This window comes from Buceros rhinoceros, unplaced genomic scaffold, assembly GCF_000710305.1.
Source record: "Buceros rhinoceros silvestris isolate BGI_N320 unplaced genomic scaffold, ASM71030v1 scaffold6906, whole genome shotgun sequence".
NCBI classification, from domain to species: domain Eukaryota; kingdom Metazoa; phylum Chordata; class Aves; order Bucerotiformes; family Bucerotidae; genus Buceros; species Buceros rhinoceros.
Window position 1 is genome coordinate 21671 of NW_010418054.1, and position 26467 is coordinate 48137.

Here is a 26467-nt window from a genome sequence, read left to right on the forward strand (position 1 = left end):
GTTAAGGTATGTAAGAACAACAACGCTGACAGAAATGAGTGTGCTGCAAATGGTGACCTTGATAGCATGAATGGTCAGCATATATTTAGCGGTCTCTTGGCCCATTATCCAGCAAACAAAAGTCAGGCCCTTTAGTGTCAAAAGGAATGCCTGTCCTCTTATCAGTTGTGATAATAAACTTGGACTTGCCCTTTTGTGAGGTGTGGCGTAAACCCACAAGGAGATGAAGGTTTTCAGGCTGTACCTGTTCAATCAGCTTGAGCAGTGCAGCCAGGATGATCTTTTCCCTGGTGCTTGGACTTCAACTGCTCAGCTTGCTCTGTGCCTGATGGTCTCGGTTTGTTCCTTTTGTTGATATTTCAGACATGTGGAGAGGATATTACAGTCGCCAAAGGAACATAGAGTTTAGGGATAATAAAATGTGGAAAATCCTTTGTTCCAGGCTGTCTCCGTTGTGGCTTTCTCGTGTGCCTCAGCTGATGGGCATTCCCTTTCTGCTTCACTGGTCTTCCAGGCCTTCCCTTCGCTCAGTCCCTGTCCCCTGAGGCTAGACACAGAAGCTGCAGCGCAACCCTTGCAGTTCAGTGCTGTCTGCCACATCAGTCTCTTCAGATCTTAACCATGGGCTGAGTTGCCCCTTACCAGGAAATCTCTGAGTACTCAGTGTTTGAATGGAGAGGAGTGGGAGCTTGGGGCTGAGCCAAAGATTTCTGATGTGACGTGAGGCTTTGTGGCATCCTCTGGGACAGAGGGCGTTCAGTGCCCCTGGCTTCAGGTTTGCATTCTGTCATCAAAGTCTGTCAGAATCTCAGTGAAAAGTGAGTGTCGGCTACCAAGGTAGTATCAAAATCCCTGAGCGACAGTCCTTATGTGATTAGAGACCACAGGAACTACAGTTTCTTTTACGTGCAGGTGGAAGACAGCATGTTCTGCCTTGCAGCCTTCACTGCTGTCACCCTCGCCTTGGGCCTTCCCTAAGAAAAGATCTTTCCCCTCTGTTCGGTGCTTAGAGCTGCCACCGCCCCTGAGCTGGGTGGACGCACTGGGCTTTGCTGCCACCCACCGGGGAAGCGCAGCATCCTGATGATGCTCACTCAGGCCTCCTTATTTAGTAGCTTCGTGTAAGCAGTCAAGATCTTGCTAAAAGCAAAACGAGAAATAACACTGATTGCTTTAGAAGACAGGAACTTTCTGCAGTGATGATTTTTGTAGCTTGTTCCCAACAACACCTGAAGTTTTTGCGGAGCTTCCTGGCCATCTTTGATTCATAAACAACACAAAACCTGGAAGAGGTGCTTTCCCTCTTCTACTGAGCATGTCTATAATGACAAAGATTGACTCTTTGTACAGGACCTGGGAAGTGTTTGAGGAAAGGAAGGTGTACCTTTGCGTTGCTGCGTAATTCCCCCCTTTGGTTATCAAGAGTTGCAGTGGGTGGATGGTTAACAAGCCAAATAACTGACAACAAATGCATTTGTTTATTTGCAGATTGTGCTGGCTGTGGAAGAGACATAAAAAATGGGCAAGCATTGCTAGCTCTGGATAAGCAGTGGCACCTGGGGTGCTTTAAGTGCAAGGCCTGCGGGAAGGTCCTAACTGGAGAGTACATCAGCAAGTAAGTAACCTCTGTGCTCCTGGTACAATTTCTTGTTGCCAATGCAGAAGAGCTCACAGTGAAACTCACCTTTCAAAATCCAGTTTTGACCACCTTTCAGTATACCCTAAAATCTTTGTTCCCAATGAGAGCTGAGTTGGGAAAGGAAACTGAAAAGTGCAGCTGAAAGGAGGTGTTTAATGACAGAGCTTGATATTGTAATACCAGTAAGGAAGGGGGTGTATCTCCACGTTCCCACAAAGGGTAAGGGGGATTTCTGCATGTGTTCTCTGTGTTGGCCAGGTAAAGCTTTGTGCCATTTTGCTTTCCAACATGTGATTATAAGGAAAAAAAATATAGGAACCTGTCCATTACTTGCCTTTGCTAGAGAATAAACATCGTGATGTGATTGACCTGACAGTGTTCCTTATCTCCATGTAAGAGGAGGATTTTGAAGATATCTCCATATAAGAGGAGGGATTTGAGTGGAGGAAAGTGTAGAGGAGGAGAACGGGGAAAAGTGATGTAACAATAAAACAGAGGGAATGAAGACACAGTCTCTGTTCTCCCCTTCAAGCAAAGAGAAGAAATAAGGAAGCAATGTATGTTTCACAAACCTGTCATTAAGGGGTGTAAAATATTTAATAAGAAGCAGTATCTGTAGTTTCTCAAAAGAATTTTAGTGCCTCATAAATGCTCCAAAGCTGAGTGGTGTTTCCACTTTTACTCTATATTCCTTGTTCATTCTGAAAAACCACATAACCTTGAATTTAACAATGACTGCTTCTACTCTTGCAGACTACCAAAGATTCTTTTTTGCTGATAGGAACAAAAACTACCTGCCTATGATAAAGACTGATCTCCTCTCATCCCCATGGACATAGTTCCACTGATTTCCTGGAATTGCATCACCTGTATGTGCGGAGAGTCTATTCTAAACAATGAAATTTACTTCAGTGGTTTGTACTGATTGCCTTTGCCTGATGGGAATTTAAGGAATAGTTATGAGATAGTAATGAGAATGTGATTTTTTTTTTTTCTTCTATTACAAAATATTCCCTTGAATTCTTTCCCATCTGCCTGTTGCTGTGTGTAGGAGTTCCAGACTGAAGACGAGGGAAGAGTGTAAGTCATGCTGTAACCCGTTTATTAAAAGATGGATTCTAATTTGGATTTTCTTTTTCAGAGATGGTGCTCCTTATTGTGAAAAGGACTATCAAGTTCTTTTTGGAGTCAAATGCGAAGCATGTCACCAGTTCATTACCGGGAAAGTCCTAGAGGTAGGTATTTTGTAAACTAGAGTTCAAGAATTGGGCCATGCCCCATTACATCCTCACGCACGTGCAGAAAATGCAAAAATTCTCATAGGAAGATTTTTTAGCTTTGCAGTCATCAGGAAAAGTATATGATAGGGAATTAATTTCCCTAACTTCTATGGATCTGTAATTTCTTTGCTTCTCTTTTAATGGTGATGTGCAAAGTCTATTGCAGTGCTTACTCTTTCAGATTCGCTGTATTTATGGAGGTAATTTGAGTATTGGAATCATCTTTGGCAACCATAAGTTTGCCCTACTAAAGAGATTTCCCTTCCAAATGAGGCCAGATGATCTGAATGATGAGAAGGCAAGAGGGAGAAATGTGCTGGAGAGGTAAATTATATGTTCAGAAATGAGAAGGCAGAAAACACCTGAACCATCCCTTTTGTTGCCTCTTAGCTGGAATCCTTCAACTATGCATGGATCCCTCTGTGTCATCACTGAAATGTTTAAGGGGCAGAAATGCAGAGGACCTTCCTTGTCACACTGTCACTGAGATATGAGAAGCAAAACTGTTACCCTTTTTTCCCTGTAGGAAACTCTGTTCAACGGCAAGACCCTTAGCTTTGAGCTAAAGTCTGGAGCTGGGCTGTATGGCTTCACTCCAGCTTTAGTAATATTTAATACTCCACTTTTCCTGGGAAAACAGCCTTAATGTAATCAAGTTTGGGGAAGAAATGGGAAAACACAAAGAACTTCTGTTACAGCTGTATTTTGTGAAGAAACTGGATGTATTGTATGTTCTTCAGTTATCCTTTTAGAACCAAGTCGAGACTAATGAAAGATTAGTTCAATCGAACTAGGATTTACCTGTCCATCATAACATGAATAGCAGCTTAGATTATCAGAGACATTGTGACCTAGGCAGAACCTTGATGCAGTAATTTTCACCCCGAAGTTGGTTTCTCACTCCGTAGTTCTTACTATTCTGATGGCTGTTAATAGAAGAAGAGACAGCATTTGCTGAAGCAATGAAGCATGTCCTGTCTCTTGCAAGGATCCACCTCTTCTAAGAGTAAAAATCACATAAAAAGATTTTTCCATTTGATTTGGCCCCTGCAGAATCAGAATATGCTGGTGGATTAGATACAGACCCTTGGAATGATCTTATCAATACATGGAAATATTAAGCATGCCAAGTTCTGTGTAAAACTAGAAATTTTGCTTGAATATTTGTGGCTCATTGATTATCAGAGGCAAAACCCAGAATAATACAGTAGAGGGCAGTAGTAGTTCTCGGTAAGTAACGAAGACCAAACTCCTCTGAAGTCTATGGAAGTTGAATTACTTATATAGTGCAACTCTTGAAAGCTGACGCTATCTAGAAGTTGTAGATTGGACAAGTCCTTAGAAACTTTCTCAAAAAAGAAAAATAATCAGTTCTATACAGGCAGGAGGCTGAGACAGTGGCTTGAGTGTGTTACGGTATGTGTTAGCAGCATGGGTAGCCCATGAATGGAGTTCTCTAGGAGTTCAGATGCAGGAGAGACATTGAAACACTTTCTGTGATTAAGTGGGGCTTGAAAAAGATGAGAAGATTCAGGTGAGCAGCTCATATTCCATAATGAGAACAATTTGTCAGAACTGTGGGCTAATGTTTTGGCTCCTTCTGGAAATCTTTTATGCTGTCAGAGATGCACAGTTCCAAAGGGCCATACTAATGCCTCAAAATTAGACTAAAGGAACTAGCAAGTCAAAACTTAGGATGAGAAAATCCTGTGTCAGCACCTCTGTCCCCTTTGGGCAGAAAAGGCAGTCTAAAGGATGGGGGCAGAATGTGACACAAATCCTCTTGTAATAACAGAGATGAGAGATCGGAAGCAGCCACAGGGTCAGGAAGATAATTCACAGGACAGGATGCCACAGTTCGGGGAGGGTTACAGACCAATTCAAGGCAGGACAATTAACAATCTCCTTATCCTGTACAGGAAATCACCCCAATCTTTCTGTACAACTGAAGTTTTAATTTAGGTGAAGTTCGAGCTTCAGAGGAGAATTACTCTCTCCCTCTTTGTTTTCTTTGGCAAATTTGGGTTGGGTTTTTTTTTGATTTATATCATGTGGGTTGTCTCTAGTCCTGCTGCCTATCCTGGGAAGGAAACCACATTCTCAGTGTGAAGTAGCCCAATTATAGGAACTGTCTAGAGCTTATGACATCGCTGACCAGCTCAAGTTATACCCACTAACATTCAGTGGGAAAAAACGCAAAACACTTGTATTTTGCCTTTGTTAATAAACATGGTGGTAGTAGTAAAATCACTGATCAATAACTTTTATTTTATTTGTCAATAATATAATTATATGAGGAGCAGAGTATGCCATTTTGTCTTTAGCCAAGGAAATGATTAGAAGAGGCTAGAAGGAAGTACATAGTGCATTGCGTACAAACAATTCCCCCTAACGCATCAGAAGCGATTAGCCATTATAGTGCTGCTTTATTTTCTGCCTAGTATTACATCTGGGACTGTATAGAAAAATGGAAAGGAATGAAAGCATAGGACTTAGCTTTGGGATCCCAGAGACTGGTGGCATCTATTTTTCCAGGGAAAGATTAATTATTAAAAGGGAAAATGAGATTCTTTGCAACATTGCAGGCTTGCAGCTCCTCTCATTTTTGTCCCTCAATATGGCTTAGCACCTCTGAAAAATAAGGCTTTCGGTCTTCTACATGGAGCAGCCAGCAAGAGAGACAACAACTCTTGATGTGGACCTAAGACTCCATCTCTGAAGCAGCGATGCTGTGCCCCTGGTAGGGACCCTCAGCAAAGCCTGTCAGAAAGGCAAAGGTTTGATTTCAAGCCTTGGGAGGGTGGACTCGCTCCAGTCATTCTGTAGAGGTGATCCCTCTGCTCAGTTAAGAAATGCATTACTAGAAAAGCAGTTCTTATTTAGCTAATATCCAGATACAAAGGAAGAATGCTCTTTTTTTAGACCATAGATCTAGCAATTTTCAGTAGCAATGAAAATACGCTAGAAAAATACTAAGTGAACTCATGTATTTCTGATGTATTATTTGACATACAACTTTCTGTGACAATCACAGATGATAGATGAGTGTATGCCAACATAGTAACTGTGATAAGTATCCAATATGAAATATATACTGCAACTTTCTTGAGCATATGGAATATTTCAATACTTGAGTATTTCAGGAAGAATTGTTGAGGCAGCAGAGATCAGTGTTGTTCCTTGGGTTTCTCCAGCAGTAAGGAATTTTTATGGAAAATTACTCATTTCCCATTAACTCTGAAAAATATTTTTATCAGGCAATAATGGCACAGTGAGAGTGAGGACTCTCGCTTAGACTTTCCACTAAGCCATTGTTTTCAGTGCTTCAAGGCTTGCCTATTGAAAAATGTCCATCTGATCTAATCCTGCAAATTTCTATGTAGACATGTCTAACTCCACAAATCTAAGTAAACTTCAGTGCGTATTTAGCTACTTGAAAGATGCTGGCTGAAATAATTTTTGTCTAATGCAAATATCATACACAATATAACTATTCCTCCAGTGCTTAATTCAAAATATTTTAAATCAATGAAAAGTTTTCCATTGACTTCTGAGAATGGTGGATTATGCCTATATCTATCTTTGCTTATCTAAAGTGCTTTACAAAACTTCTAATTAGTCGTATTTTAGTTCTTCAGAAAGAAGACATAAGGGCAGAAACAGGTAGATATTTTGCATTAAAGCCTGAAAGTAAGACTCAGGTCTTACAGTTTTTGCATTTTTTGGCTGTTACTGATATGAACAGGATTTGATCTCATGATCTAGAGGTAGAGATGTATACATCTATCAAATCTCTCAACCATCTTGCTGCTCTACCCATTTATTTTTGTAATACCACTTGCTTAATATTCATTTGCAGATAAAAAGCCATGGTGTGATTCCTTCTGGCTGTGCATAGCTCGAGTTCCTGTTCTGGTGGGCTGCCGCCTGCCTGGTGCTCGTTTCCTGTGCGCTGTTGAAACTTGCACCCCACCTTGTAAGCAGTGGCGTAACGCCATTGTAACAGATGGGTCTGAGACGAGAAATGCCAGGGCACCAGAAGGCTCCCTTGACTTCAGCCTGCAAGGTCAAGTTCTAAATGTGTTTTTGATATTGTAATTTGTGCCGACCTTTCCCTGGTATTTTTAAAGAGGAGCAGTAATTTAAGATGTGGTATTTAAAGTGAAGGAGGTTTAGTACTGGAAGATACTGTTACTCTAATGTGCCAGAACTCTGAGATGTCTCGTCTGTGCTGCAACTAAGTCAGAAAGATGTTAGTTCTCAGGCATCTTGACTTCTGGAGTTAGAAATTAATAACAATAATTATGGGGTTAAAAAACCCAAACAGTGAAAGCTGCTGTGGTTGTGTAAAGAAACTGTATCTGTATTTAAGAGGCAAAGAATGTGAACCTGTAAGAAGAGCCTGTAAGTTTCTTCATATATTCTTCTGCTGAAGGAAATATTTAGCAAGGCTGTTTTCATAGCAGTTATGCAGGAAGTATCACAAAATGTGTCATTTACTGGATTTTAGTGACGCAGCCTGTACTGGTAATATAGGTTGAGGTGATGTAAAATTTTAAACACTTTTGTGACTGAAGCAATTGATGAACTGAACAAAGACTGATGATACAATGGATGCAAATGGGTTTGGTTTTGTTGGTATGTTGAATTTGTTGCAAAATGACATATCTGAAGAATGTATTACCATTCTGTTTTCATAACACTAGGATATACTGGTTTGGGTGTCTTTTAGGCTTGGGAGAGACTTTGCTCTCAACCAGTATCTCCCAGTCACCACTGTCATCTTCACACACTGTAAAAATGCAGGGGAAAAGGCTAGATGGCAAATGAGGAGGCGCTGTGGAGTTTAGTACACGCTTTGTAAGCTCTGATTTGCTTACAAATTACAGCTGATTTTGGTGCTGTTACAGTAAACAAGAAAACATTAATTTCTCCAGGTAAATTGTAAGAAAAAGCAGAAGGAGATGCTGTGGTGATTTGCTCTCTTAGGTATATACTGCAGACCACAGGACCTCTTTGACAATGGAAAATACCTGTTGAGAGATCAGATCAGGTCAGTGCACAGTGCCTCTGTAAATTCATCAAATGTTCATGGAGTGTGTCTGAAGCAGGATCTCACCCAAAATGTACAAATAGGGTAAAGGGGTACAGGTCCCAGTGTGACAAGTGGCCCCAGCACTCTGCCTGTGTTAATCTGAGTAGGACTAGAATACAATCTCAGTATAACTAAGAGTTTCTGGCAAAACTAGACTAACACCCAGGAGGCTGCATAAATTCTTCAGAAGCCACAGAAGTAATATTTAATAACTTCAGAGAAAGAGAGCGCTAATTTCATACTCAGCAGATGCCTCTCCCCAAGGGAAAAGTGTTCTCAATGAAAGTGACACAGAAGCAATGAGAAATGGCCCTGCCCCTGCCTGGGACGGTATTCTTCTCCTTTTTCTGTTTTCAGAATGCATTGGCTGAGTTGCCACGGGAGTGGGTTCAATGCGCAAGGAGGATTCTTTGCTTGTTTTGGTGGGTGTGTGCAGGAGAGTGTGAGCGAGGAGGAGTGAGGCGCGGGGCTGGGTGCAGTTACAGGCACTGTGCTCTGAGCTGGGTCAGTGAGAACACAAGCTGTCTGCACATCGCTGCTGGAGGAGGGAATGGACTTAGCCTGAAGAATTGTTATCAGAAGGTAAATCCCTTCCTGTGAAACCAGATCTGCACTGGGAGGGATCATGGCTTTCTTCTGGGGGGGAGAAGGGGTGCAACTTCATGATGTGACTGAATAGTTTGCCAGTGGTACCATAATAGGGTACTTGTACTTCTCTTCCTCTGCACCAGAAGGATTTTTTTAAAAGGCTGTGTGTAATTCTGAGGTTCTGTTAAAGAGAGTGCAGCCAACATGTTTTTAAACTGCCAAGAAGAGAGAACGGCACAGAGCTTGGACTGTTTCTGATTGCAACTGATTGCTCATGTAGGGAGGAACAATACAGTTCTTTATCTCAAATAAATAATTCTTAATATAGTTTGTTGGCTGTCTTGATCACTTCTGGAGATTTCTTGCATAGAATTAAGGTTAGACTTTGTTACAGGTTTCCTTGCCTTTTTGCTGAGAAACATGTTTTATCAGTTCAAGTAATGAACACTGCTGCTTTTTTTTTTCTAATGTGGGGTTTCTTTGCATAGAAATGAGGAAATGAAAAATTTAACAATAACTCAGGATATGGGTTAATGGTTCAGTCAGGTTGTCTATGTAGCTGAGTAGCAGCGTTGTTTTAACTTAATTTAGACTGCCCTTCCCTCATGAAAAATATACTAATGTAGCTGCCTGAAACACCTCAGCATGCACGGGGCCCAAACTCTGGAACAAATATACTTCCAGAGAAATAACAGAAAATGCTTCATGTAAAAATCTGAGATGATTTTGATGATTTCCTGCCACCCCTCCCCACCTCCACCCCACCAACTTAGAGGACTGAATTTGGCAAGAGGGATATCTGTAGTTGGGAAAGACTTGACACATAAAGATGATAAATAGTATCTGAAGTTGACAGAGCCCTAACAGAAGTTCAGTTGCTGTGGCAGCATAATCAGAAGGCATTAACTTCTCCGCAGTGGTTTGGAAACCATCCTTCAGTGGCTCTGAACATCAGTAAGAAGGGGAGGAATGCTAAGAGGATGTAGGGATGGTGAATAAGAAGAGCGAGTTGTAACAAGTGCTTTGCAAAGTTGACCAATTAAAACTTCCTCATTGACACAAAGGGATTTATGAAATCCTGCAGGTGCTCACAAAAATATGGCTTCTCTGTAAAATTGCTTTTGTGAGTACAGTGTTGCTGATTAGGATCTATATTTCCAAGCACAGCATCTTCAGCTTCTACTTTTTTGATTTAGTTAAATATTCTCTAGTGTGTTTCCTGCATTAAATATTACTAAAAACCTGTAGCAGGCTGATCAAAACACTTTAAAACTACATTTCAGTAGAGACATTTGTATTAGTATAAAGTTTCCTGCTGCCAACAGCAGCCTTTGTGGTATGTAGCCATTGTATGCATTCCAGTAACACAACAGGTACATAAAAAAGTAGCTTTTCCATGTCTTAGAGATGAACGTAACACATACCAGTTTTTAGCGGAAAAGTATCTTACCTGGATAACTTTAGTTTTACTGTTGTATGTATTAAGAATGGTTGTCACTGCAGAACACATCTTGTTCTCATCTTGGAACAGTCTGCTTTAGGGGAAATGTAATACTATGGTTTTATTTTGCAGCTCCCATTGCTTACTGTGTTTGTCTGTTAAACACTTGCATTGTGCTCATGCTGCCTGCCACAGCCGTGATGCAACATTAATGATGATCCCTGCACCAAAGCACCTCCCCTGAAAACAAAACCTCCTCCAGTGCTGCAGACTTGCTGTCAGTTGGGAGGTAGTGATAGGGGAATGTGAGGCACTCTGTAGCAGTATTAGATTATTTCAGCCAGTCACTTTTTTGTTTCTCCCAGACTGAGATCACAATGAAAAGTGGATTAAGTGGTCAAATATTTTCTTGCAGCATTGTGATCTTTTATTTTTAAACCCTGCTCTAAGTCCTCCTGTCAGTGGAGAGTTTGCTGCTGACTTCGAGAAGACCACAACAGCACCAAGACCTATCCCCCATAAAAAGTAATTGTTGGGAAGAATGCAGCAATAGCGTGTTTGAAACTTGGGAGGTGAAGAACCTGTTGGGGCAAGTCTGTAGCTATCACCTGTTTGTAAAAGGCTCCATCCGGGTATTGTGCTCAGTGTTCACCCTGTGAGAACTCAGTCTCCTCTCTCTTTTGTCTGCTTTGTCAGGGTGCTTTCCTGGGGAAAAAAAATCAAAAAGGAAAAAAAAAACAAAAAGAAACCCAAAAGATATGTCTGGAATCTCGAGGGGCTTTGAAGTCCACAGAGTTAACACCTGTCTTTACTGAGCAGGTGCTTTACAGATCAAGCAATAAAACACACATGAGTATTTTGTGAGTGATTAAATGTTTGAAATGACCACCTGGAGCTCAAAATGGGTAGATTTTGATTACATGCTTATGCTACATTAAAAGATCATACAGGTCTAATCGTTCTTTGGGTAGCTATTTGGGGTGTATGACATTTATTACAAACCTTCTTCTTTGTACAAGGGGAAAATCAGCACACAGCAAGAGATGTACCTTTTCATCACCCGCCACACAGATACTCTGGCATTTAAACTGTCTGTGGAACTAGCTTGGCATGTTTTGTGGTTTGCAGAGGTCTCTGAAATGAGTGTCATAAATCATTTGAGTGTGAGGTAAAATGTAAAGAACTTGACTTTTACGCGTAGGATTTGGAGAGAGGGAGAGAGTGTTATGTATACAGATGGATCAGCAGTTGCTTTGAATGCCGTAAAGCAGTTGCATCTTGGCTGGAATATGCTTTTACCTAGCAATGAGGAGAGTAGGAACTGAGGCAGTTAAATTTCAGCAGATTTATCTCAGCAGCACCTTTGAACTACTGCTGTTGAGGCAACAATTGTGGAGACCCTGTACTCCACTGAAAACTGAATGGCAGCAAATGTTAGGTATCCCTTTCTGCATTATGTCCATCACCTCTTTCCTGTTCATCACCATAGTAGTATGTCGTCGTGTGGTTATTTTGGGGGAATATTTTTCCCATGGTAACTTGAAATTTTGATTTTTATATGGAGCTGAAGAAGACAAGGTAGGGAGTAAAATCCCTGTGTCTTGGTTCTGACAAACTTACTCTGATGGGATGTTTGTGACAGCTAGGATTCAAAAGTATACTTGTGCGGTTTTGCATCTGTAATTGGAAACCACGTGTATCAGCAGTAAGAAAACTGACAAACACGACAAAGGAATTCTGCCAAAAATAAAAGGCTTTGCTTTTAGCAGACTACGTGTTGGTGGTCTGGCATTTATTCAAAGTTAACTATTTCTCTGCACTAACTATCCTTTTATTACCTTGTCCTTTGATATTTCAATTTTAAATTTAATGTAACATTAACACTTGAGCCAGAATTACAAAACAAGGATCTGTGAAAAATGTCTGGATGTAGTCAAATCCAGGCTCTTAGTTATATATGGATGAATCTGGAGTTGAGTAATGTGGGATGAAAAATATTTGACGAAAATTTGTCCCTTTCCTAGATTGTCTTGTGATCTGTTGCTTGTGACCTCTTGCTGGAAGAGATTTCCGAAGGTAACAGGTAGCATTGCAGTTAATCAAGGATAAAACCCATTCTCTAGACTTTTAAAAGCATTATCAGATCAGAAAAGTTGGAATGACAGTGACTTTTAGGATCCGTTTGCTACAAGAGCAGAGTCTAGTCACTAAAGTAAAAATATTCCCTGCTCAATTCACTCTTAACATTTTTTCCTACTAGAACAATCTGTGAGTCTACCAGTTACAAATTAGCATAAATTGAGTGCTTCATGTCTACTCTGTTTCTTACAGGCTACTCTTTATATATAGAAATTCTCTGGTTATTTTCCATGGATGTACTGTGTCTGACCTCATGCTTAGTTTCTTTCCCCACTCCTTTGGCCTTTTCAACTTCTATTTCTTTTTTTGTTCTTGGGACACTCCCTCTGAACTGAATGCAGACATCAGAATGGAGACCAGGCTTGCCTAAATCACATGCCAAATGTTGCATAGTTCCTGAAACAGCCTTCTGACAGAACACTGGAAAGACAGCTTTGTGTTAGATGACAAGGAAGTCAGCTATGGTTACTTGGATCCAGTGGTGTGCTACAGGGAGATCCATCAAGGCTGGGAGTCTGAGAATTTGAGTTCTCTGCTTGGCTCTGCTGCAAGTATTAATTCCGGTCCAAGGTGTGTTGCTTAATCTCCCAAGCGCTCACTGGCTTTATCAGTTAGAAAGTGGTTTGCACTTGTGCACCAAATAGGTTAATGCGAGTCCTGCCTGGTGCTCTGTTAACCTGTTTTATCAACCTTCGCCAAACTGCAGTGCTGGACTCTGAGTCAGTAGCAATTCCAGGGTGGATGCAGCACACCCAGGCCCAGAAATTCTCCTGGCTTCTCACTTAAACTGTCTCTCTGGAACACAAGGTGCATCAACAAAAGCTCCCTTCTAGCAGCAAACCTTTGCTATACCAGGAATTTTGCTGCTTAGGCGAGACAGCTCTCAGTGAGCTGTTTAATTCTATTGGGAATTCTTCCAGCATAGCCTTAAACTTTGACTGTAATTATTCTGCTGTTTTCGTCCAAACCTGTGCTCCCGAGGAGCAGCTTGATGCACATGTAAAAGCTTCTCTCAATGTAAAGCCCATTGGATGGATTTTAAGGTCAGATGAACTGCAAAAATCATCTTGCTTGACCTTCTCTTTTTAAAATTGTAGAGCTTTTCCCTAGAAACCAAATGAAAGCTTATCCTCTGGGAAATTATCTTGCCTTGTCATGGAGGCTGCAGATTGTCAGACTCAAAACTTTCCCTCTTACTCCTTAAATTACCTTTGCTTTTTAGAAACTTTATTTTGAGGCTAAATTTGTCTAACTTTTGTCGTTCTGCTGTTGTCATAGTTTTTTCAGTGGATCAAAAAGCTTATGCTCTTTCCTTCTGTATCTCCTTTCTTTGCTTTTAATCACCTGCCTGTTGTGATTTAGTTATCTCTGAAGCCTCTCTCTGAATAATGATTTGACTCTGAATCCTTCAGGTTCACAGCTGAAGACTCACGTTGTTTTGACAGTTCTCCACTGAGCTCTGTTCTGTAAATCCACGTGTATGCATTCATCAGTGTTATAATGGTGATGCTGCAGTATCTGTAGTCAAAACCAAAATATTTTTCTGCTTTTCCTTTATATTCTTTGTACGCATCGTATGATCAGAAGAGCCAGCCCTTTCAGCTACTCTGAGAGCATTTGGGGGGAGATTATTAATGACCTTCTCAAACTGCGTCTCTCAGTTGCTCTTGCCCACAACATGTCCCTCAATCTCACAAGGCCCTGCTTTCTTGATTTGCAGGCATATTACATTAGGCTATGAAAATACATGTGAGTTTAGATAGCTGAAACAAGCACTGTCTTTGAGTCATCAGGAGATTTACCAGGAAAGGTTTTATGTTGTTGTCTTGGCCAGTAGTGGAGGTACCTCATGCTGTGGGTAGAAGGAAGTAAGCTTTGAGGTACCTGGCTCAGCAGAGCCTCCCCTGCTAACACATCCATCTGTCAAGAGCACTGCCTAGCTGTAATTTTCTGAAGACTCTTGAGTACAAATTATTCAAGTTTCCTAGTTAGTAAATGTTGACTCATGGCAAACACTATTCAATAAAGTCTTGCTCAATAAACACTATCAAACAGGAAAAATGTCTCTTTCAGCATTGTCAAATAGAGACCAGACAGATACACCTCCCGAATACTCCTGCCTTTCCTTTCATCTTTCATAATTTTTCACCTACAGCTCACAACCTGATCACAGCTCAGTCTGATCTGTGATATTTTTGTTTTCCCTGTCATCTTTTAACTATGTGCAATATGATCTTTATTATTTCTTTGATTCCTGGTGTGACAGAAGGTTACATATCACATGCATCTGGTACCTGCTCCCCTGACAAGACTCCATGCCTCTCTCTTGGTTTGTGCCATATAACCAACACTCAGCAGCAAACCAAGCTAAGGGCTTTGCTTTCAGCAGCCTAGAAGCTGTGGCTGGAATGACTTTCTTGCCTTGCTGCACGGGGACTGATCACACAACCGTACAACTCAGCAGACCTGCTTGACCTACAGGACGTTCTTGGTAGTCAGCAGAGGTGGTTTGCTGGCTGGTTAAGACAAAGTTTTAGTTATGCTAGCATTAGGCTGTTTGAAAATGCCCTCGGCGCTGTGGTGAAGTTACTTTTAAAGTAGCTTTGCAGGTTGATTCTGATTCCAAACTATTCCCGCGGTATGAACAGGCTGGCTGTAATCAGGTTCTTTAGGTGAAGTATCTTTTCATGTCAGAAGAAAATGCATACAAGATAAAGGAATCTTTAATTCACTAATGCTTTGTGAAGCCTAAGGATTACAAATGATGTAGAAAGTCCACACCTATACTTATGAACTGGACCTGTTTCAGCATTGTTAAGTAGAGGAGGGATTTGTATCAGGACCTCCACCTACTTGCTGTTGAAAAATTCAAAAATAGTAAAAAAAAAAATCTCTGCAATAAACACAAATTGAAAATTAAATAGCGGATGCTGGGTTTTGCCCTCATGCGCACCCAAAACAAGGGTCGTGAAGGCAGTCAATTCACAGATTGGCATTGTAATTAAATCGGAAGGAAACTTAAAGTCTAGTACACGTATTTCCTTTGGATTGTTTCTGTTAACTACATGCTCAGTCACTGGGATTGGATTTCTCTGTGCCTAAACCTAACCCAGGATCCTAAGAGGTGTAGAAACCCTGGCAGTAGGCAGTAAAGCTGCGTTTGCCATCGCCTTGCTCCTCTGTACTGCGCACGGTATTCTAACCTCTTTGGGTGGCTGTGGGCACATTTCTTCGTTGAGCGGAATTGCCTTCTTTGTGCTGAACTCCTGCTGTTAACTGTGTAGATAATACAAGTTCTTAACTTTGGTCATGTGTATAGGAATAGGTGTATTTGCCCGGCGAAGACAGAAGGAAAAGCTCCCATAAAGACCGTAGTTGATAGTTAAGTTAAACAACTGGAGATTACTCACATCTTTGCTATAAGGAAAAATTATATTCCAAGCAACTAATGGGTATAAAAATACAGTGTGCTGACAGAATTAACACTAATAAGTTACAAAGGTTATTTTAGTCTGTCTGTTAAGAATATACTAGCATGACATTGGCAGTCACTGTTGGGATGCTGGGAAGTATATTTGTATAAAAATCAGAAAGCAGACATGAATTAACTGTGGAAGTGTTCGCAGCAGCAGGAGAGCTGCAGTTTTGGTTTACCCAAGGTAGCACAGCAATTAATGGAAGGCTCTGAGGGTCTTCCATGTCTCTTGTATGCATGTTGTCATTCAGATTTACAGTCACGGCCTCACGCTCCATTTCCCACTTCCCCCTGGTCTTGTGTCTTGCAGCCCCATCAGCCTGGGAACTGCCAGTGTGAGCTCTGCTTCCTGCTGCTCCCTCCTGTCTCAGGTTGAACAGTAGCAGAGACTGTGCTGAGAGCTGTTTCCGTTGAGATGCTGTGACAGGAGTGTTAGAAATAGCTTTAGAAGGTCCTAGTTTTAAAGAACCATATCACACAAAAATTTATCAAGCTAGAATATTCTCAGTGTTTGAGTTGTATTACGCTTTCCTTCCTTGGGTAGTAACAGAGAAAACTAAGGTAGGTTCTAAAGTTCTTTGGAAGCAAAGGAGCTATGCTCTTGTATCTGAGCATAGATATTTGTAGTGACTTGCTAACAGATAAGAGCCTGGGAAAAACGAGTGGACAGTTCGGGTCAGGATGTTATTAGAGGCAGATTGTGGTCTTCATAGTATTTGTGCTATTCCAGCTGCCCATGAGATCACAGAAGCCTGCAGAGAAGGAAACAATGGAATTTGGTGTTATACTGAACATCAAACAGGGATGAAGGTTCTGTGACCTCTGCAAGTAATTAAAATAAAGCTTCACTGGAAAATGGTAGGCTACTGCCACAGTTCCTGTTTTACAATTCACAACATTCCTTAAGGGGCTTAAAAAATTAGTCCAAGTTATTCTTTGTACTGCTCCTTAGTCCTTAAGAGAGTTAAGAAATCAGGTCATTCTCCTCAGAGTCGCAGTAGAACTAAATATTTGATTAGGTTTGTCCATCAAGTGTGCCCATTATACCTGTTCATAAAAATTTAACAGAAAAAAAAAAGGGCAGAGGGTTTTTACTCTTAAATGTACTCTTAAAACTACATAGCAGTTTTTGTGGTATTTAAATAGTATTAGAAAAGTAAAGCTTTCTGTATGTTTAATAGCTGTTTGTCAGGTGATTGCTAAGATATCTTTGAATGGAGAGTGAGCAAGTGCAGCTGTGCAAGTGTAACACAACAAATATGCACTTAATTGTGTCCTTTGGCCAGCAGAAAATGTCTGTTGGTAATTAGTTCTTCCTCAACCAGACCCACTGGCATGTGAGGTCTCCTAGCGGGATTCTTGTTATTGTTCTCTCTGGCTCTTGTTCACTGTTGTTCTGGAAAGGAGGACGGGACTGAAGGCATGAGTCACAGGAAATCTTAAGCTCTCACGATTGCCAGGGAGGAAAACATTTATTTAATCAGACTAGAGCTCCTCAAGCACTTGGAGAATAGAAATTAGCCTTGTGGGAGGTGGGGACAGGGAGGATGGACTTGGAAAATACAGTCCTTGGCTTTTGAGGTACAATTACCATGGAGTTAACGCTGTATGTGTGCTCCACACAGATATGTTTTATGCTGGGTTTCTGGTGCACGTTACATCAGCTAGTGTGCAGCTCTGCTCGTAGCTCCGGAACTGGAATAATTCTTGTTATCCCCACTTTTGCCTTCCCTGACACCTGTGGGTACTAGTATGCTTCTGGCTTCAGGAGATCCCCAAAGGCGTCTTGATAAAGTGAAGGCACATGAGTGTTTGTGCACGTTGTGAAGATTTGGAGCACCGGCGGTGTGAGAAGGGGTTGTACAGGAACTTGGTGCATTGCGTTTAACTCATGCTTCAAATACCTCCCTACCTCCTAGCCTTTTAGGTTATCTTTTAAACTGCAAGAGGTCTCTTTAAGCTTGATGCACACGGTGTGTAATGCAATAGCTGTCCCATTCCAGGCAACTGTACAGGATTATTAACCGCCCCCTTAGAGCAAGCCATCAAAGCCCTCTGTAGACAGTACACAGGGGCTTTAAACCTGTCTGCAATGCCACTTTAAACCAGCTGAGGAGGACCTGTGTGTCCAAGTTGAAGTCATGTAAGAGAACAGTATGCTGGAAGAAGGCTGAAAATTCATAGCTGCTGAGTCTGAAAAGGTGATCTGTGAAAAATGTGGTCTCTCATTATCTACTATTATTACAGGTTTGGGTATTGTTCTGATACATAATAGAGGTTATACTTCTGCTTGCACTACCTGGGGCATGTCCTTCTGCAGAATACACACACTTAGCATCCTGATGCAGCCCATCACCCATGAATCCTGGCTGCTGAGCTCTGACCTCATAAGCCTTAGAGGAGAGGTGATGATGTCATTTTATTCTAGGGACTGGTCACGAGAAATGCATTTCTGTTTTGGTTTTCTATGGTAGTGTTTCTTCAAAGCATTGAATGCAGGACATTAAATGTTATTTAATCTTTTTTTGTAGATTGGGAAAGCGAAGCTCAGTGTTGCTAAAGGCTTGATTCCAGTATAAGTCTTGAAATTACCAGAATAAGTAGAACCGTAATACTATCTAAAATAATGTTAAAACTATTTTCTTTACGTGAATATACATATAATGAAAATATTGTCTGTAGGATATATATTTAGTAGTATATAGAAAATAAATGGAATGCATATATTGCTGGTCAACCACAAATTGGTGAGACTTGCAGAACCATGGAAAGCTACTCAAATTTATCATCCATATATTTACATTTATAATGAAATGATATTTGCAATATACATTTGGCTACTGTTCCTTCATTCTATAATTCTAAGGCTTTGGAAGTATTTGGGAAAGGAATATATACTGCTTCTTTTTTATCTAAATTTTTCTGTGCACAGTGTTCAAATGGAATTTAACCTGAGAACCTATTTTAGGTTTGTCAGTGTGGGTAGAAGATAAATAGGAAAGTCAGAAGAGATTGTATATTGTTATAAATTGATAACTGATGTTCTTTTCTTCTACTGCAAATGCAAGTGCCAGTTGATTTAACAGAGAACTTACAGGATGTGACAGTAACATGTAGGTTTAGTATTTCATTTGACAAGAAATTGCTGTCAATTCATTCAGTTCCATTTAAGAATTTGTATGCAAAGGAAGAGTAATAGTATTCAATATTATTTGGGTTGGTTTTAGCACTTCTAGCTAAGCAACACCAGGGTATTTACAGCAATTAATTCTGCTTACTCGAACTTAGTTTAGGGACTGTTCTCTAAGGTATGGCTTGAAGTTCGCACTTGATGGTTTGGATTGTCTCGAAGACCTCAACCGAAGCTGAAATAATTTGGGAAGGATCATAAGCAATATGATAGATCAAAACATAGTGACTGCATAGCTGTGTTTTGAACAAGAAAGTGATTTATTACTGCTGGCAGGGTGCAAGATGCCACTTGAAGTCCTTGCGTAGCAAAGCTAACTGTAAAGGATTTCTGGACACGAACAGAGCTTGAGAAGGGGTAGGGACAGCTAGGCATGGTGAGAAGGCAAGTGGCTTTAACCCCTTGCACCTTGGCTGTAGAACATTCAGGGAAAATGGGCACTGAATTAATGTTGTTTTCCAGTGGATACCCACCGAAGAAAGGCTTCCTCTCCTCACGTTACTGAGGCAGGAAAGTCATGAAACTGGTGTGGAAGCATTCAGCAAGAACTGCAGCTGCTGCAGTGTGTAACTCCCCCTGAACTTTTCCAATGCAGCATGCGTTAGCAGTTCGACTTCGCAAGGTTGTGTTATCTGGGCGTGGTGTTCATCCATCCTCACTCACACTAGGCTAAAGTTTGGCCAGTTGTTTCAGCCTTGGGGAGGTATCTGATAATCTTGAAATCGTTTCTTAGGCTATTTTGAAGAGATGCATGTACATGTAGCATATCAGAAGTTTTTCTAGGAAAAGGGTCTTAAGAGAAGCTACAGATCTGCACATAATGTTATAATGAATTCTGGATTTGTTTCTCCTATAAATAGCCTGGCTTTTAAAAACATGTAAACTACTTAGTGATTGACAGATAAGAACTTGAATCCAGGTGCCCTTCTCTAAAGGATCCTTGAGAAAAGGTTTGTGATGAAGAGAAAAATAAGTGGAATGTTTGTTGGATGATCACAGCAAGTGGAAGTCTTGTTAATATTAGCACTAGATGGACTGGATACAGACCGTTTTAGGACCAGGTATGGATCAAGCTAGTTAGAAGTAGCTGACCGAAGTTGTTGTGAATTAACTGCAAAACAAGGAACAGAAAACTCAGAAGCCTGAGGTAGGACTGTCAGAGTAGCTATGCAAAACCCGAGGGATAGGCACCTTTTGCTTATCACAGCGAAATGCAGCATTTGATTGAAACATAGATGCAGTATGGCTTTCTTGTTCCTAAACAAAAACCAAACAAACGAAAACCCCAAACCCAAACCACCGCACCTTCAAGGCCTGACTGGAAGAATACAGGCTGAAACTGTACGAGTGTGAATATGTGATTTTCTTTGTCCGTGTGCTATGGTCCTCTCACAATATAGATATCTCCGCTGGATCCTAACTACCGTTCTTAAGACTACATCAGGGTGCTTGGTAGAGAATTATTTCTTTATAAAACTTACTTCTTCTGATGATACTCACGTGCAAAAGTTTACAGTTCTTTGTCTGGGAATTTGGTAAGCATCTCACAGGACACAGCCCCACCTCAGATGGCTTACCTCAGATGTTAATAACAATATAACAGGCCCTCTTTCCAGTTCAGATCATGTCTCTACTTAGCTACCCTACTGAATAACATTTGAGAAACTATGAATTTGATGTCAGAAAAATCTGTGTGCCTACTGAAAACACGAGCTCAATTGAACAGAGGCACAGTTATGCCACAGAGATATTCTTTAGTTGGATGAGACAGGCAAAGCCTAAGAAAGATTCCTGGTTTATTATTTCAAATTTGTTTTTCAATTATTGTCTTTCTATTTGGAGAAGATCCTTTCTGACAACGATTCTGCCGCCTTAGGAATTTTTTATATCTCATTAACTGGGAGCAGTTCCCAGGACATCAGATTTGCCATCATCTAACATGTCTGAGATCACTTGTGACAAGCAGTTCTGTGGGCCCCACTCTGCTGAACAGTTTTAGGAATGCTTAAAAAGTTGGGATTTTTTTTTTTTACTCAACACAGTTAATATTGCTGTTCCTCTGTACATGCAGTATTGTTTGTGCAAGGCACATGTTGGCATCTGCTGAGTGCCAAGCTGTCTGAACTGGAGATGTACCTTCGAACCCTGTTCAATATTCACAGTCTTGGGCTGTGTATATATGTGTGTAAGTGGCAGTTCTTCGCATGCCTGCATTCGAGATCAGAATAGCTGTGGTTCGATGCTAGCATTACATTTCAGATACATTAAGAGCTTCTTCATTTTCTTTTTCTTAAATCCCAGTCTTAAATGGAACTGATGGGACAGCTTAAGGGTTAAATAATTGCTAGAGAGTCAGAGGACAGCCAATAACAAAAATTATAGAAAGAGAATGAGCATTAACTGTGTTTTTTCCTTCTCTGTTCAAGATTAGTTTTGTTGCTGCAAGTCAAATGTCAGTCAAGTCTGTTTCCTCCCTCGTTAGCTTTTTGATCTTGACCCTTCATTCTCCCTTTTACCAGACCCACTTTTTTGCCTGACAGGTCTAAAGCTGCTGTGCAAAAAATATTAAATCACATTAGTCTCCCTGTCTGGTGGGTGTTGCTTTCTAAGGACCAGGAATCAACAGCAAAGGCAGTATCTGAGTAAGAGAAGTGCTGATCTTTTGCAGTTGAAAAGTGAGTGTATAGCTAAATTAACAGCACACCAAGTCCTCTTCTCTGGCCTGGAATTGCTGAAAATCCTGGATGGGAATTGTTCCTAGTGATAGTAGTCATGTCTGCAAACACCACTGTCTCTGTGAATAGTGACCTTCCGCACTCCTCCCTAAAATCAAACCCAGGTTATACACTACTAAGGCAGGAAAAAATGAGAACATTGACATTAAATGGTGCAGCTTTACCTATGGAAGGGCTGGGTGGTGGATCAGGTTGTCTGGTAGTTGTCAGATACTTTAACCTGCACACTTCATCATCTTGTATAACACTTTTGATTATACAGGGTTAGTATTTAATGTCGAATGTGTACAAAAAACATGTTGTTGTTCATCTCAACAGATACAAGGAACAATTGAATTTAGTAATGTTACAGTCTAAGTATAATGGAGTAGGAAATGGATTTGATGGCATTTTACAGATCAGCTGCAGAGTAAAGATATTTTGGGCATATAACATCTCAGTGGATAGGGAATATTTTGTGAAAAGGGATTTGAGGATAACTTTCTTGGAAAGACAGATACAATTTTAAAGACTTCTAGAATTCATTACTTGTCCCTATTGAGGGTTGCTTTTTAGGATTAGTGATAGAACAATTTAAAAAGCTTGATGTGGACATTGCATGCGTAGTTTGTGATGCAAGGAGGTATTGCTTTGGTTGCTTTGGTCCCCTAAGGAGAAGAAATCATGTTAATGCCTGTGCCTTGATTTTTTTCCTGTCCTTATAGGCCTGAAATATAATCACCTTTGTTTATTATGGATATCAATGTATTTAAAAGCATGAATGGCTTGGTGGATTTGGATTGGGGTAACAGGATCTAGAATATTTAGCATCTTTACATCAATAGCTCAAATTCAGCTCAAACTGTCTGTACCAGTGCATCTTCTGAAATCGGGCATCTGTGAATTAAGTTAATGGCCCAAGAAGTGGCTCTAGGAAGCTCTCTCTATTAATGCCCGTATCAGCAGTCTCAGGAAGAAGGCCAAGGAGCGAAATGGCAGGTTGAAAGCTGTCATTTGTTGTTGTCTAGATTGATCCATAACAAGGGAGCAATTGAGAAAATACATGTTGTCTGACAAAATGAGGAGGCAGCAGGTTTACACAAATACCTAACTGCAGTGTGACATTCATTGCCTTGGACTGTTAGATGGAGATTTAAAAACATCTTGGACGAATCATGGAGAATAGGTAGACTTTGTAGCCTCTAGCCAGGAAATTTTTAAACCGCTGTTTACTTGAATGGGAAGGTGTAAAGAGGAAAGGCTGTTCTGTATTGTGTTTTTTCTTACAGCCTTTGACCCTGAGTAGTTACTGCTGGCCTTTGCTGAGGACAGGGTACTGGACTAGATGGACTGAAGCAGCATGGCAGATCTAACAGTCTCAATGCTATTCTCATATCATGAGGGCAATGCTATATCATAACAGGTGAACTAGAAGGAAAATGGCAGTGGTCTGTCAGCAAAAAGCAAGTGCTCACAAAACCGTGCAATGCTTCGGTCCCTCATTTCCCTTTTTTATTTTCCTTTAGGCAGGTGACAAGCATTATCATCCAAGCTGTGCACGATGCAGCAGATGCAACCAAATGTTCACGGAAGGAGAAGAAATGTATCTGCAAGGTAAGGATGTCTCCATTCCAAAACAAGAAAATCCGACTTTGTAATTTTTCTGTCGCAGATCTCAGGAGTTTAAGTATCCCCATGTAATATAGGCAAGAAGGACTTTAGCTGTCCCATCTTTGACAGCATTCTCATACTTTTCACGTGAAACCCTTTTGCTCTAGTAGGTGGCCATAACTGGCATTGCAGTGACTCTGCATTCTAGCTGAGGCAGACTGTATTTTCAAAAGCTGTGTATCAAAAGTGAAATTTTTTAGGCTGCCTCTGAATTTGGCATCTTGCGGATAGCTGAGCACACAGCCTGGTCTGTGAGACTCTAGAAAAAGTGAGAGGGTTTCCCCTGAATACTGCTGATCAGTTTCTGTGCTCTTCTGTACCACGCTGCAAACTGTAAAAGGCAATGGAAAAATGTCCAGAGGCTGCAGTGAGCTTGCTTTGAATCACGTAGATCTCATTCCCCTGCGCACTGACAGCACCTCCTCCGGTTCTTAATCATGTTTGATTGCTTTGCCTATTTCCCTTTTATCTGGTCGCGTCTCTCTTTATTTGCATTTATTTTTGTCTTTCGACAGTCACTTTCTTGTATTTTCATTTTCAAGTCTTCTTTCTTATCAACAGTCTCATACTCCCAGGTATTGCCAAGCACTTTTTTGGTGATCTTTTCAATTAAAAAAGAACAAGCTCCTTTCTTTGATTGAAAAGTATCCTTGATTTGAATTCCACCTACTCTCCCAGAAGGCAGCATGTTAACTATTAAGCTGCAGTTATTTTTACTACTTGCTGTAGTATTAATTAATTTTGATAGAAACACATATAATACACATTTATGCAAGCCAGAAATCAATGTGAGAAAGGCAGGTACACGTGGGGATTTTGTATATTGTACTTATGTTAGAAAACTTGCTTGATATACCCGAAAGGACTTCAAAAGACTAGGAAGAAATTATGGAATTGTGGTGGCAGCCATCTCTTGAAATCCTGAGCAGCTATTCCTTCTGGAGGGATTCCAAAATTAAAATAATATTGTTAAGGAATTCCTTTGAAGCTGACTTCTGTTATTTTGTAGAGTCTCCTCCCTTACAGTCCATCTCTCTCATCTCTCACTGACCTTGTATCTTCATCATTTTATTCCAGCTGTGCGTAGAACTGGATATAAGGTTTTGTAGCAGTGCTGCATTGCCAGAGCAGCGAGAGACGGAAAAAGGGCTGGGTAGGAAGTACTGCTTTCTGATGGCAGATTGGAAAGGCTAATTTGAAAGCAGCAGTTACTGCATCTGACGGCTGGTAATCATCTTAGTTTCCTCATAGTATAGTATTATAAAGTACAGAGAGAGTTCGAGGTGAGCATCAGTTCATCCTTTGCTGTTATCAGCTGCTTGCAACTGATACCGTTTGCACCAGTCTAGCAGATAGTGGAAGATCATGTTGTTTGGGTAAATTCCTGCAGATCCAAATAAGACAGAAGATAATTGCTTCTACTTAAACAAGGCTAGATTTTGTTCCAGCCAAGATGGAAGAGGAGAGACATCTGGCTCCCTGATCTGCCATCATTCTCTTCTTGGCCATATTGCCCTTTCTGTGGTTGTGAATTAATATTCTTCACGCTCACTCTGTCTCAGAGGAGGAGCAGCCCAAGTTGCGTTGCTTTATTGTTCACAAGATGTTTTCTGACTAATGTAATTGCTGAGTGTGCTCCAGACTGTCCTGCCAAAGCTTTCCTTGCTGAATTCAGCATGCTTGTAAGGGACCTAAAAGCCTTTCCTGCACAAAGCTCTCAGCTGAAATGTACGTGCTGACTCCATCCAAATTTTTTACCCTAGGGTGCAGAATAACAGCATTCCAAGCACTTCTCTGAAATAAAAATACAACACTAAAGCTAGAAACAAAATCACAATGTTTATAAAATACATGGAAATAGCAGCTTCCAACTCACTAATTGTCTTCGCCAGAGAACACGTAAGCACTGTGTTGGTATTGCTTTTTGTAATAGAGGAGCCTGGCAGGTTTGTGGTAGCTACTTGTGTTAGAAATATGTGGGAAACCGGCAAAACGAGAATATGGAAAACCAAGCTGACTATATTGGGCCTTGAGGCTGGTTTGAATAATGCCTGCAGAAGCACTCTGGCTTTGCCCTGCTCCAACCCAGGAAAATGAAAAAGAAACAGCATCAAACTTTCTCTTTCTCATTAACTTCCTAGTAATATAATGCTAGATGGACCGCCCCAGAAGCCTGTGCTGAGCTAGGATGTTGCTCAGCATTTAGAGGGATGCTTCACTTGATTCTCACACAGGCTTTCAGCCTTGGCCAATGTCTAAACAATAGCCCAAGTTTCTGATTTTGAGAGAGCTGTATGTTGCAGCAGTAGTATTTGCAAAGTAAAAAGCTGAATAAATGAGGATGTTGGTTGGTGACTCCCAAGTGAGCAAACATGTTAAGAAGGGGAATAACCACAATTTGCTGAACTATTTCCAGTAGGAAAAAGAGGGGACATACGGCTTGAGAACTTACACCATTCCAAGCTTTTCAAAATAGATTGGCATGTTTGGATGAATAAAATCTACAAGCCGTAGGTGGCTCAGAGTTCAAGATAATGAAAAGTATTTACACTTAACTTCTTAAGCCTGCTCTATCTGGGTTTTTAAATTTCACATATTTCAAACCTGTTATTACTTTGTGAAAGAAAACTCACAACCGTTGGGGAAGTTTCACCATGCAAATGACACCCAGACTATCTTGCATTTCTAGTTCACTTTCAGCAGCTGCAACATTCTCCTGGGGTGTCCCTAAAATTGTGTCAGTTTGTCCTAAATACTGCCTGAAAATGCAGTGACAGCTTTTGCTTTGATGGTGGGAGTAGTTTAATAGAAAAGAAAATGAGGTGCAGAAGAACAGAGATCATTTATTTCAGGATCACACATGAAGCTCACAGCTGAATTTGAGAGTTGAACCTAAACATTCCAAGTCTTAGTTCATCCGTCTTACAAGAAGAACTTCCTTTCTCCCGAGTGCTTGGATCTGTCTGACCTCCTAAGCAAATGCACAGGGCATGCTTCTCTCCTGATCTCGCAGGCTCTGTGGGGTCCTGGCTCTGAGGCTGTTTGTTTACAGAGAAGGCTGTTGGTACACTTCTCCCTGTTGTCTGATCATTTCCCCCTGCCAAATGCACAGTTTCTTCTTCCTCAGCTTGGACTCAAAGCCAAACATCTCAGACCCGTGTTCCAGAGTCACAGCCTTCTCTCCAGTCTCCTGACGATGATGATACTGTGTGCTGCTGGGAAGTGAAAACATTCC

At 40.8% G+C, this 26467-nt stretch overlaps 1 protein-coding gene across 1 annotated transcript in view; it reads left to right on the plus strand.

The window, feature by feature from the left end:
* ABLIM1 (actin binding LIM protein 1) overlaps nt 1–26467 on the plus strand; it is a gene marked incomplete at its 5' end in the record, with an annotated part of 85973 nt that overhangs the window by 12818 nt on the left and 46688 nt on the right. The window contains 3 exons of the mRNA XM_010138387.1: nt 1489–1615; nt 2781–2874; nt 23088–23175. Of these exons, the coding sequence (XP_010136689.1) occupies nt 1489–1615; nt 2781–2874; nt 23088–23175 (309 nt within the window). The remainder of the gene's footprint in view (nt 1–1488; nt 1616–2780; nt 2875–23087; nt 23176–26467) is intronic.